This window comes from Mytilus edulis, chromosome 8 (assembly GCF_963676685.1).
Source record: "Mytilus edulis chromosome 8, xbMytEdul2.2, whole genome shotgun sequence".
NCBI classification, from domain to species: domain Eukaryota; kingdom Metazoa; phylum Mollusca; class Bivalvia; order Mytilida; family Mytilidae; genus Mytilus; species Mytilus edulis.
In genome coordinates this window covers 39,908,828-39,923,063 of record NC_092351.1, presented here as the reverse complement: position 1 = coordinate 39,923,063, position 14,236 = coordinate 39,908,828, and the positions used below count along the sequence as shown (strand labels likewise).

At 32.7% G+C, this 14,236-nt stretch overlaps 1 protein-coding gene across 2 annotated transcripts in view; it reads left to right on the top strand.

The window, feature by feature from the left end:
• Positions 1 to 14,236, top strand: part of LOC139485543 (inverted formin-2-like) — a 46,863-nt gene that overhangs the window by 17,138 nt on the left and 15,489 nt on the right. For both annotated transcript variants that reach the window (XM_071270091.1, XM_071270092.1), the window contains exons 5-7: positions 8,581 to 8,654; positions 12,897 to 12,998; positions 13,468 to 13,550. In XM_071270091.1, coding sequence (XP_071126192.1) covers positions 8,581 to 8,654; positions 12,897 to 12,998; positions 13,468 to 13,550 — 259 coding nt within the window. The remainder of the gene's footprint in view (positions 1 to 8,580; positions 8,655 to 12,896; positions 12,999 to 13,467; positions 13,551 to 14,236) is intronic.

Sequence of the window (14,236 nt, the reverse complement as noted above, 5' to 3'; positions counted from 1 at the left end):
CATGCAAAAAGAGGTGTCAGACAATTTTTTTTTTATCATACTGTTTTAATTACATTAAAGATGTCTGTTTCCGTTTTTTCCGTTAAATACCAATTCCTCAGAGCAATTGGTACTTTGCGGAACGGAACGGAACGGAAAAATAAATTAAAAAGTTTACATCAGATTCAACTGGATCACTGTCTCTAATCATCGTCGGAACGGGCTGTTGAAGGCCCCTTTTTTAAAATATAATTACCGATGGAAGGAGAAAGACTTTTTGTGTAACCTGCCTTTGTGTTAAATTTTTTATTATTGATCAAGTCGATAATGCTATCTAAAACACATACCACTCATGCAAAAGGAGGTGTCAGACAATTTTTTTTTATCATACTGCTTTAATTACATTAAAGATGTCTGTTTCCGTTTTTTCCGTTAAATACCAATTCCTCAGAGCAATTGGTACTTTGCGGAACGGAACGGAACGGAAAAATAAATTAAAAAGTTTACATCAGATTCAACTTGATCACTGTCTCTAATCATCGTCGGAACGGGCTGTTGAAGGCCTCTTTTTTAAAATATAATTACCGATGGAAGGAGAAAGACTTTTTGTGTAACCTGCCTTTGTGTTAAATTTTTTATTATTGATCAAGTCGAAAATGCTATCTAAAACACATACCACTCATGCAAAAAGAGGTGTCAGACAATTTTTTTTATCATACTGCTTTAATTACATTAAAGATGTCTGTTTCCGTTTTTTCCGTTAAATACCAATTCCTCAGAGCAATTGGTACTTTGCGGAACGGAACGGAACGGAAAAATAAATTAAAAAGTTTACATCAGATTCAACTTGATCACTGTCTCTAATCATCGTCGGAACGGGCTGTTGAAGGCCCCTTTTTTAAAATATAATTACCGATGGAAGGAGAAAGACTTTTTGTGTAACCTGCCTTTGTGTTAAATTTTTTATTATTGATCAAGTCGATAATGCTATCTAAAACACATACCACTCATGCAAAAAGAGGTGTCAGACAATTTTTTTTTATCATACTGCTTTAATTACATTAAAGATGTCTGTTTCCGTTTTTTCCGTTAAATACCAATTCCTCAGAGCAATTGGTACTTTGCGGAACGGAACGGAACGGAAAAATAAATTAAAAAGTTTACATCAGATTCAACTTGATCACTGTCTCTAATCATCGTCGGAACGGGCTGTTGAAGGCCTCTTTTTTAAAATATAATTACCGATGGAAGGAGAAAGACTTTTTGTGTAACCTGCCTTTGTGTTAAATTTTTTATTATTGATCAAGTCGAAAATGCTATTTAAAACACATACCACTCATGCAAAAAGAGGTGTCAGACAATTTTTTTTTTATCATACTGCTTTAATTACATTAAAGATGTCTGTTTCCGTTTTTTCCGTTAAATACCAATTCCTCATAGCAATTGGTACTTTGCGGAACGGATTGGAACGGAAAAATAAATTAAAAAGTTAACATCAGATTCAACTTGATCCACCAACTGTCTCTAATCATCGTCGGAACGGGCTGTTGAAGGCCCCTTTTTTAAAATATAATTACCGATGGAAGGAGAAAGACTTTTTGTGTAACCTGCCTTTGTGTTAAATTTTTTATTATTGATCAAGTCGATAATGCTATCTAAAACACATACCACTCATGCAAAAGGAGGTGTCAGACAATTTTTTTTTATCATACTGCTTTAATTACATTAAAGATGTCTGTTTCCGTTTTTTCCGTTAAATACCAATTCCTCAGAGCAATTGGTACTTTGCGGAACGGAACGGAACGGAAAAATAAATTAAAAAGTTTACATCAGATTCAACTTGATCACTGTCTCTAATCATCGTCGGAACGGGCTGTTGAAGGCCTCTTTTTTAAAATATAATTACCGATGGAAGGAGAAAGACTTTTTGTGTAACCTGCCTTTGTGTTAAATTTTTTATTATTGATCAAGTCGAAAATGCTATCTAAAACACATACCACTCATGCAAAAAGAGGTGTCAGACAATTTTTTTTTATCATACTGCTTTAATTACATTAAAAATGTCTGTTTCCGTTTTTTCCGTTAAATACCAATTCCTCAGAGCAATTGGTACTTTGCGGAACGGAACGGAACGGAAAAATAAATTAAAAAGTTTAAATCAGATTCAACTGGATCACTGTCTCTAATCATCGTCGGAACGGGCTGTTGAAGGCCCCTTTTTTAAAATATAATTACCGATGGAAGGAGAAAGACTTTTTGTGAAACCTGCCTTTGTGTTAAATTTTTTATTATTGATCAAGTCGATAATGCTATCTAAAACACATACCACTCATGCAAAAAGAGGTGTCAGACAATTTTTTTTTATCATACTGCTTTAATTACATTAAAGATGTCTGTTTCCGTTTTTTCCGTTAAATACCAATTCCTCAGAGCAATTGGTACTTTGCGGAACGGAACGGAACGGAAAAATAAATTAAAAAGTTTACATCAGATTCAACTTGATCACTGTCTCTAATCATCGTCGGAACGGGCTGTTGAAGGCCTCTTTTTTAAAATATAATTACCGATGGAAGGAGAAAGACTTTTTGTGTAACCTGCCTTTGTGTTAAATTTTTTATTATTGATCAAGTCGAAAATGCTATCTAAAACACATACCACTCATGCAAAAAGAGGTGTCAGACAATTTTTTTTTATCATACTGCTTTAATTACATTAAAAATGTCTGTTTCCGTTTTTTCCGTTAAATACCAATTCCTCAGAGCAATTGGTACTTTGCGGAACGGAACGGAACGGAAAAATAAATTAAAAAGTTTACATCAGATTCAACTGGATCACTGTCTCTAATCATCGTCGGAATGGGCTGTTGAAGGCCCCTTTTTTAAAATATAATTACCGATGGAAGGAGAAAGACTTTTTGTGAAACCTGCCTTTGAGTTAAATTTTTTATTATTGATCAAGTCGATAATGCTATCTAAAACACATACCACTCATGCAAAAAGAGGTGTCAGACAATTTTTTTTTATCATACTGCTTTAATTACATTAAAGATGTCTGTTTCCGTTTTTTCCGTTAAATACCAATTCCTCAGAGCAATTGGTACTTTGCGGAACGGAACGGAACGGAAAAATAAATTAAAAAGTTTACATCAGATTCAACTTGATCACTGTCTCTAATCATCGTCGGAACGGGCTGTTGAAGGCCCCTTTTTTAAAATATAATTACCGATGGAAGGAGAAAGACTTTTTGTGTAACCTGCCTTTGTGTTAAATTTTTTATTATTGATCAAGTCGAAAATGCTATCTAAAACACATACCACTCATGCAAAAAGAGGTGTCAGACAATTTTTTTTTTTATCATACTGCTTTAAATACATTAAAGATGTCTGTTTCCGTTTTTTCCGTTAAATACCAATTCCTCAGAGCAATTGGTACTTTGCGGAACGGAACGGAACGGAAAAATAAATTAAAAAGTTTACATCAGATTCAACTTGATCACTGTCTCTAATCATCGTCGGAACGGGCTGTTGAAGGCTTCTTTTTTAAAATATAATTACCGATGGAAGGAGAAAGACTTTTTGTGTAACCTGCCTTTGTGTTAAATTTTTTATTATTGATCAAGTCGAAAATGCTATCTAAAACACATACCACTCATGCAAAAAGAGGTGTCAGACAATTTTTTTTTTATCATACTGCTTTAAATACATTAAAGATGTCTGTTTCCGTTTTTTCCGTTAAATACCAATTCCTCAGAGCAATTGGTACTTTGCGGAACGGAACGGAAAAATAAATTAAAAAGTTTAAATCAGATTCATTTTGATCACTGTCTCTAATCAAGGACGACGTGAGGTCAGTCTAGATATAATAATGCATGACTTGCAAATGCGTTAATTTCATGATAATTTATCAGGACAATCCGACATATTCATCTACAGAATATTTTCCGATGTTATACATTATTACACATTTCACCTGTGAAGATGAGATTAAGTATACATTTGTGTTATTTGTATATGGAAAACCGTAAAACACAGAAATTTTAAAGTTTGTTTTGTTTTAAAGATTTTTCGAAATTTTGATAAATGCCCCCTTTGGATACCTTAAATGAAATTCCTTTCCGTTCCGTTCCGTTCCGTTCCGTTCCGTAAAGTACCAATAGCCCAAATAAGGAACACATTGAAATGCAATGAACACAATTTAAGTGTGCAATTAAGATCACAATTCATTGATTGTTACACAGGCTAATACATACACAGTCAGGGGTACTACTTGTACAAGTTATTTTCATTTACTTGAAGAAGTAAAAAAAAATATACACATAAAAGTAAATAAATAATGTTTGAATAATCTCCCTTTAATTTTCTCAAAAATTTACTTGTATAAGTAAATTTTTCTTACAATCCTACAAAAATTCTCAAGTTTTGAGATGTAAAATCAGGGCTTTAATTATTATTTCCAGGCTAGCCCATATCTTTTTAATAAGAGTTCAATGTTTCATCATTAATTCAACAAAGAAACTGATTGTGCAAAGATCTTAAGTATTTGCACAAGGCCTTCAAAAATTGCCCCTTAGGGGCTTGTAAATGAGCAGTGTTCTGAAGATAACAGACAAATGGGATTTTCATTGTCCATGTAATTACATTGTAAACTTAAATGATTAGTAAAGACATCTGCAAACGGCAGATAACTTAAAAAATTATATTAGAGCAAAGAAATCCTAAGAATTCAATAAAAGAAGATAGAATGACTTTTACTTATACAAGTAAAAAAATCTTAATGTCTAAGGGACATAACTCAGCAAATAATTTTTTGGAAAATGACGCAGTCATTGTTCCATAACTGCCGACCTGATTTCTCTGCCTACCGCGCTTGGTTTCGTATTTACTAATTTCAATACAAACTGGAATGTGCTTGTGTTATCATTAATATGCATGAGCATTGTGTAGTAATCAGCCAGGAACCAGTTTACAAACTAACTGGTTTCTGTTTGTATTCCACTACAGTCGAACAAAGTGTTGTAGTTTGACAGGAACCAGTCCAGAATTTTGTAAACTACAAAACGTAATCGGTTATTATCATTCCGTTTTGGTGTTTCATACCGACTTATATGGTTTGAATAAGCTTAAGACCCTTCAAACATTAATGTGATAGGTATATTAAAGACTGTTTTACAAAAGGATGAAACTGTTTTGCTTTGAAAGTCGTACTATAGTGATATATGTTATGTACGGATTTCCACTCTCACCGGTTAATTTCTTCTTTTACACGTGCTTTTGAAACTTCCTGTTTAAACATCGCAAGTTTTAAAATTGTTTTTTGAGTGAATTAAACTTATTTTAACAATCACGAAGCGTTCGGGAATCATTTCAAGCAGTTTCTTCTTCTCTTTGATGATGGAAAATAGGTTTTCTCAAGAAAATACCGCAAACGATCGCAGAGGAATTGAAACGTACAAGTCAAGTCGGCACCTGGTTAAATTGGCATCTAGTCAAATCGGCACCTATTTGACGTCAATTCGGCTTCCAATAATATTTATTATAATATTTTCTATTCAATTAATTAATAACTGTTACCAAGTACATAGTGAATATTAGGTAAACAACGAAACCAAAGTGAATATGTTGTTGTGTATAAAAGTAAACAACGAAGCTATTGTTTTAACCATTAGACAATTATTAAAATTAAATGGAAAACTATGAGTCCCTTTCAATAAATCAAACTTTCATGCCAAATAATTAGCAAATTTAAGGTGTTTTTTTCAGTAATGTTTAAACAGCATTAAACAAACAATCCTGTAAAAGACTCAACTGGTTAAATAATGCATAAAAATATCCAATATCTCATGTATTAGTCCAAATAATAATGACGTCTGACAAGGCTATTTTATTTTTTTCTGGGACGCCTTCCTAAGACGTTCGTAAGAAGGCGTCCCAGAAAAAAATTAACATAGCCTTGTGGTCATAGGAAGGTGTCCCAGAATAAAATTTAAAAAGCCTTGCCAGACGTAATAATTATTTGGACTACTCATATATATCATTAAAAATACACCAAAAAATTCATGTAGTTGAGAAAAATAAATACATACAAAATGTACATGAACATCCAAAAAAGTGAAAGTTAGTATTAACTCTTTTTGCTTTAAAAATTTACAACTGCATTTAAGTATTGAATGCTTTTTTTTTGTAAATTCATTGAGGTGTAAAAGCGTTGACCGAAGTACTTTTTGTATGAAGCGCGTAAGCGTAAGCGCTTCATTCTAGAAATGTGCACACGGTCAACGCTTTTGCAACCCTATGAGGTTACAAAAAGAAACATTCAATACTTATAATTACTTTTTTTAGCTAGGATCATGAAAATACGAATTTTATAACTTTTTTATTCAATTCATCTGTGCACTTTATTGTGGGACCACGTGTTATCATGAATGAAAAGTTTTATTGAGTGATGCAATTGCTTGAGGAATAACATGTGATGTGCAGTTAGCCAATCAGAATAAAGTATTATAATGAAACATATATATCAAATTTAATTATAACAAAATACATTACGTTGTAAGAGTTATCTCCCCAAACACTGTTTTTCTTGTGGCCACCTCTCCTTCGTAACCGTAAAAGATTTTATTTTACCAAATTGCTTGTTACATATTTAGGATAAGAATATTCGTTTGAACCCTAGCTCTATGGGGACTCCATATGAGAGTTATTCCCCCTTTTTCATTTGATTCAAGCGATATGCATTTTCAACTGATAAACCATAACTGATAGAGACCTAGGGTCTTCATGAGGTCATTGGTACTAAAAATGAAAATGAGGTCAATGTCAAAGGTCAAGGTCATATTATAAATTTTGATTTTGGCTTATTTTCACTTCTTTTCAAATACTGTATGACATTTTGACAAATAATTTTTCATAAATTATTAGTTGCGACATGTCCTTACTTGTATATTTTGGTTGAAAGGCTGCGCATACAATAAAAGGGAGTTTTTGTCCATCTTACATTTAAAATTACGCGTCAAGTGGTAGTACTCATTAACCAAACATATTAAAGACCTAGGATATTTTGATTCAAGGTCCATGGTTTGTGACCTTGAAATTGAGGTCAAGGTCATAGGTTAATAGGACGTCATAAAGCCATTGGAACTAACATTTTAAACTGATTTTTCATATTTCAATATAAAAATAGATCTTTTCTAGTGGAAAGACTTCAATTGTTCTCTGAACAATTTGTTTTTAATTTACTTCATATTTTGTGGGAGAAGGGGGTTCAGACTATGTGGTATCAGGTCTGTTTGCGCCCAATACACTTTCGCACCTCACAAGTTCACACCCAAGGTCCGTTCGCACTCTACTCATTCGCGCCCAATTTTATTTCAAATTCAAGTTGAATAATTGGAAAATCATGATTGTTGTTTTAAATTGCTTTGGTGTAAATACTGAATGTATTTATAGCTTGGTATGAGTAAAACATTGAAGATTTTAAAGGAAAAACACAAAAGATAATTGTTTTAAAGCCCTTTGATCTGAAACAACGAAACAATAAAATATAGGAACCAAAATATAGCAATCCACTATTATAACCAAAACATGATAAAATTAATTCAACACACAGAAAAAAAATTAGTCAGAATCTCACTTCATTATGAAAGAGGTCAATGAAACAAAGTATAGCAATACAATAACCAAAACATGATTAAGAGTTATTCAACGCTAAATAAAACGTTGACAAAATACCACTTTATTTAGAAAGGATTATTATTATCTTTAACAATACGCTATCCAAAACATGATTAAGATTTATTCAACACAAAAAAAAAATGCTGTCTCACTTTATTTTGAGACAATGACAACAATTATACTTATAAGAAAACACTTGCTTACAGAGTTATTAAACACAAAACCAATTAAGATTAGTTGCGAACATGTAGGGTGTGAAAGTGAAAGGGGGCGAACATGAGTTGGCGCAAACGTGAATGGGCACGAACGGACCCGGATTCAGCCTATGTACCAGTGAGAAATATAGAAGCCTTTCTACAGTATTTATTTGTACAATTCAGGTAGTCTTGACCTATTCATTTGTCTTAAAAAAAAACCCAGCCAGTTGGCACCTTCACTTCACACACACTCATATACGAATATCAATTATATGCTTACGAGACATGTTGCATTGTTAAACTAATTACGGTATGTGAAAATCAAGACTTGCATAAAAACTATCCCAATATTAGAGACAGTGGCGTCATTTTTCTTCAGAGCTTTCAGCTCTTTGATTTTACCTATATAAGTAAATAAAATTCACTTGAATAAGTATCCTACAAATTTACTTATATAAGTATATTAATATTACTTCTTCAAGTAATTAAAAATAACTTGTACAAGTAGTACCCCTGACTGATACATGGGCAAATGAAAACAAAAAACAACAAATTTAAAAAAATAAATAAAGCAACTGTATTCTCGTGAAACACTTTTATGTTTTAACATATGACTATGAACACCTTCTCATGGTCAAACTGGTTGTGCATTTACATTCTTTTGTTGATACCCCTATGTTGACAGTCAATCTAAACCAAAAATGATAATTACTTGTACACATTTTATTTGTTTAGGTTTACATCTATTGGACATTCTTACTTTCCTGAGGAAGGAAGAAGCAGATGATGATCTACATTTACAGCTTGAGGTAAGACAGCACAGTTATGCTGACAGCTATATGGCTATGTAAACAAAAAACAAATTAATTTTGACTAAGGACACACATGGTCAAAGGAAAACGATTTTAAACCTCTTTATAATATGAAACTTATTTCTAAATTGGATCTTTCTACCATTGGTTTTTAAAGCAATTAGTTTAATGCTATTATGAATTTTCTATTTTTGTGACAGATTCAGGGCCATAAGGCCAACCTTAAAAATATGTTTGTTTGCAGTTTTCCGACTGTACCTTCAGACTGAAGGGTCGGTAGGTAGGAAAAATATTTTATTTTATCAGCCAAAATACAGTTTAAACAAGCAGTTACACTAAACCAAGTTTCTTGTGAAAAAAAACCATTGTAAAACAACAAACACTGGACATGCTGAAAACCAACATCAAATGAACAGGCATTTTCAGATAAAAAAAAATTTAACCAAAACTGAAACTTTAACATAGTGTCATTATCCAATTTATGACATAAAATATGGTATAATTATTAAATACTGGAACACTTATAAACAAGGAATGCCATTCTGACTAGAACTGTTTTAAAGAAATATATTCAGACATGTATGCTTCTTGAATAGAATGTTTTCATGAGTAGAGTATTTTCATCAGAAAAATGTAGATATTAAAAAGATTTATAAGACAATGTATTAAAGAGTGTATTTTTAATAAAAAAAAAAAAAAATAACCATTGAATCTTCCTCAATTGAAAAAAAGGCAACTTGGAAAAAAAGTATTAAGACATTCGACAGTTTTCATATTTCTAACAATATTTAATTATATGTGATAAGGTTATATTTTTGCCAGGCTTTAATGAAAACCAAAGAAATCTAAAGTTTTGGAGTGAAACCCATAGCACCCCATTAAAAGTAAATGGTCTGTACTGAAATGTTTTTAATGCATAAAAAAAATTGGCAGCTTAGCTCCTAAGGACATGTTTTAATTGAATTCACACAGGCCACACAATTTGGGTATATTTAATATTGTAAGAAAGAGAATAATTGCGATGAGTGGGGCAGCCCCCTTATCCTAAAGGAGCATACTCATTGCAATGGAAGATAGATTTAATATAGAGAGAGTATATTTATTTTTCAAGCTAACCATTCATTTTCTCTACATCTTTGTGTAGTTAGGGTTGCTTCTTATTGATTTGCCATGATCTATATCCATTACATTTCAAATGAGCCCTTCCTCCGTATAGGCGTGTTTACAGATATCCATGAAGATTTAAAAGTCACGGAGGAGTGGTTTCATCTTTGTCGTCTTCACAACGATTTGTAGAAAATATGCCATACTTCAAGCTGCTGTCGAATTATTTAACCACTGAAATTGGTTCCATAAAGTCAGGCTCCACAGATTCTGTACCCGATTTGTTTGAGACCGAATGGTTATCGTGTCAGTTATGAATATCCGCTGCATCATCGTCAATGATATCATCATACATCATTACATGTGCCTGAATCTGTATAAACAGTTTACTAATAAACTTTTATGTTTGTTATTTGTCTTAAAATTGAAACCGAACTTGAAATGCGTAATTGACCCAGATTTTAAATCATTTCCGGAAAGGACCCACAGTTCCGGATCGCGTCAATAGAAGTATTAAAAAAAATTTCTTCAAATTTAAAGCAATAAAATTTTCACAGTCGGGAGGATTTTCAAGGGTCGATCGGTAAACTACAAACAAACAATATTTTAATTTAAGCCTAAGATAGCATCGACATACTCATTTATGTAACTTGCTTCTACTGGCACAGAAAGCAAGTAAAACATTTTATTAATGTCAAAAGGTATTCCAAATAGGTTAAAATCCAAGAAATTTGCACAGCAGGTGCTTCAAAAACATTGCAAATGGCCAACTTCTGGTTTTTGTCGAGCCTGCAACTTTTGTTGCAGAAAGCTCGACATAGGGATAGTGATCCGGCGGCGGCGTTAGCTCACTTCTTAAAAGCTTTATATTTTAGAAGGTGGAAGACCTGGATGCTTCATACTTTGTTTATAGATGCTTCATGTTACGAAGTTTCCGTCAGTCACATGTCCAATGTCCTTGACCTCATTTTCATGGTTCAGTGACCACTTGAAAAAAAAGTTCAAAATTTTTGTAATGTTGAATTCTCTCTTATTATAAGTAATAGGATAACTATATTTGATATGTGCGTACCTTGCAAGGTCCTCATGTCTGTCAGACAGTTTTCACTTGACCTCGACCTCATTTCATGGATCAGTGAACAAGGTTAAGTTTTGGTGGTCAAGTCCATATCTCAGATACTATAAGCAATAGGACTAGTATATTCGGTGTATGGAAGGACTGTAAGGTGTACATGTCCAACTGGCAGGTGTCATCTGACCTTGACCTCATTTTCATGGTTCAGTGGTTATAGTTAAGTTTTTGTGTTTTGGTCTGTTTTTCTCATACCACATGCAATAGGTCTACTATATTTGTTGTATGGAATGATTGTTAAGTGTACAAGTCTAGCGGGCAGATGTCATGTGACCTTGACCTCATTTTCATGGTTCAGTGGTCAAAGTTAAGTTTTTGAGTTTTGGTCTTTTTATCTAATGCTATATGCCATAGGTCAACTATATTTGGTGTATGGAAATATTTTATGATCTTTATGTCAGTCGAGCAGGTTTTATTTAACCGTGACCTCATTTTCACTGTTCATTGCAGAGTGTTAAGTTTTTGTGTTTTGGTCTATTTTTCTTAAACTGTAAGTAATGTGTCAACTATATATGTTGTATAGAAGCATTGTTAGCTGTACCTGTCTGCCTGGCATGGTTCATCTGACCTGGACCTCTTTTTCAAGGTTCATTGGTCTTTGTTTAGTTATCTTGGTTAATGTTAAGTTTATGTGACAGTTGTAATAAAGCTTAGCTTTATACTTAGGACTTTCAACATAATATCAATGATTAGTATAGAAGGCGAGACATTTCAGCGTGTGCACTCTTGTTGAAACTAATTACGGACCCAGACTTGGAAAAACCATGATAATTTTCCGAATTTCGTTTACAATGTCCAAAAAAAAAATAGAATTCTGACCTACCAACAGAAAATAACAACTCATACTATAGCCTTTAACAATGAACAAAGCCCATATGGCATATTCAGCTATAAAAGGCCCTGTAATGACATGTAAAACAATTCAAACAAGAAAACCTGATGGCCTAATTTATTTTTTAAATTATGAACGAAAAACAAATATGTTAAACAGCAACAAACCACTATGTAAGCATAGTTTAAATTTATGTTTACCTACAAAATCTTACAATCAGGTTGCAATTCTGAAGAATATATGAACATGATGAAAGACCTCTCATAAAATAATAATTTGTGAAAAGGTTATATTTTTGTAGTTAAACCACTCTTATAACAGAGTTCCAGCTAGGCCGTTTTCAGAGGGCGCGGCGCCGGCACTTTCCCGAGTGCCGCCCTGTGGCCTTTTTACAGTTTCCAGCCTTTTTTGAAGATAGATTGTATATTATTTTGTTTGTATTGATATGATCCGCTAATTACTAAATTTTACCTGGCGAAAAGATTATGACTGTTTACGAACCCAAGCTAATCAATGGTTACAGCTGGTGTCTTAATCAGTTGTTATAGGTAATCCGTTTATCGGATGGTTCATTAATGATCATCAACATAAATTCATTCAAATAGAATCAGTCAGTCGGCAAGTAATGTGCATACGACAACTTGGTCACAATTTGCATTGTTTACCGTAGTTTCATGGAGAAAACGTAATGACAGAAAGTTGAAAACCACAAACAACTCGTGGCAGACATTGTTTTACTTGTTCCGTGAAATAAATAGCAAATTTAGACGTATTTGTCATTGACTGCCCTCATTTTTTATACGAAAACAACAAAAAGGTCCGCCATATTGTTGATCATATTTACATCTTCTACGTGTATAATCCTCCAAAGAAGGAGCACACCGAATAAAGAGAGATAACTCAATCTGATTTTTTCCTAGCATTGAGTAAACCATTTTACACATTCTAAAATATGTCTACATACTTCTTGATTAAGAATATATATGTTTAGGTATTTTGAGTTATGGGAAAAGTTAAAGAGGGTCTTAGTAGCAGGGTAATATCTTTATTAAAAACATGCCCTTTTCATATTATCATATCACACGTTAAATGCCCTTTTTAGGACTGGCACCCTGCCCTTTTGAAATCCTAGCTGGAACACTGTATAAGCAATTTTAGAAATGTATTGCAGGTATTCCATGACAAGAAACATGAAGATGAAGAAATTCTCAATCAGGAAACTAATATAGACTTTAACAGTCCTGAAGATCTGATAGATGATATTCAGAGTAAGGTATGTCAGGAAACTATAAATATAGACATGATAGACTAAAAGGTATTAATTCATAAAGATTTGGTTGATATTGTCAATGATTGTACAATGAAACTTGATTACCACATAACATCCTCCAAAACTTTTGAAGATCTGCTCAATGCTGTAAAGTCTACATAAAGTAATATATTCAGGAACCAAGCATAGATACAGTCAATGCTGTACAGACATGGCTGAACATGAATTAATAGACACAAGATTTCAGAATTTTAAGACAGCACTGTCCATTTTAGGAAGTTATTATTTTTTTTAATTTGTTGATATAATTTAGGATTTATATTTATTTTGAATAATTAAGAACATGCCTGAATCTTCAAAAGTTTTAAATGACATGTCCTTAAAATGTTTTTTATATACATTTTTATTGGTCAGCTGTTACACTAATGAGAGTCCTTTTCATAACTTGATATGAGACAACTTATATTTACAGATATTTGGAACATCTAAGATGGTATCATTTGTGAACATTTTACAAGATCTGTTGTCAATAGAAACAGTTTACAGCAAGAATGCGTACGTATATTAGATTCAAATAACTTAAACAATGTTAATAAACTGGAAGCATATTCCATGTTGTGTTGTTTATCAAGAAGTTTTCACTCATTATCATGTAGAGTTATTGCCTAATCATTTTGTGTATTTTAACATACATTGTGTGTAAACTCCATTTTAACTAATTGCAATCAATTTTAATATTAAAGTTTGTTTGATGAGTTGAAAAATAATTTGAGTATGCCAAATGTATATGAACACATCAATGAAGGAAGAAAACTGCTGAAAATAAACCATTGCAAAGTTGGCTTCAAAGGTCTTAACACAATAAATAATTTGGCATATATACATTATAGTTTAGTATCTGTAAAAGAGGGGTAAAGGATACCAGAGGAACAGTCAAACTCATAGATCACAAATAAACTGCCAATGCCATGACCAAAAAAAAAGACAAACATACAAGTAATAGTACCAAAAAAACACAACATAGAAAACTAAAGTACGAACCCCACCAAATACTGAGGGTGATCTCAGGTGTTCCAGAAGAGTAAGCAAATCCTTCACATGTGGCACCCGTCATGTTGCTCATATTATTACAAACAATTTAATAGTCTTATCCAGGAAAAAGGGAACATGATTGTAGTCACGACATAAGAAACATATCAGATATCATCTGTCTGTAAAACAGATATTCCATAACGGTCAAC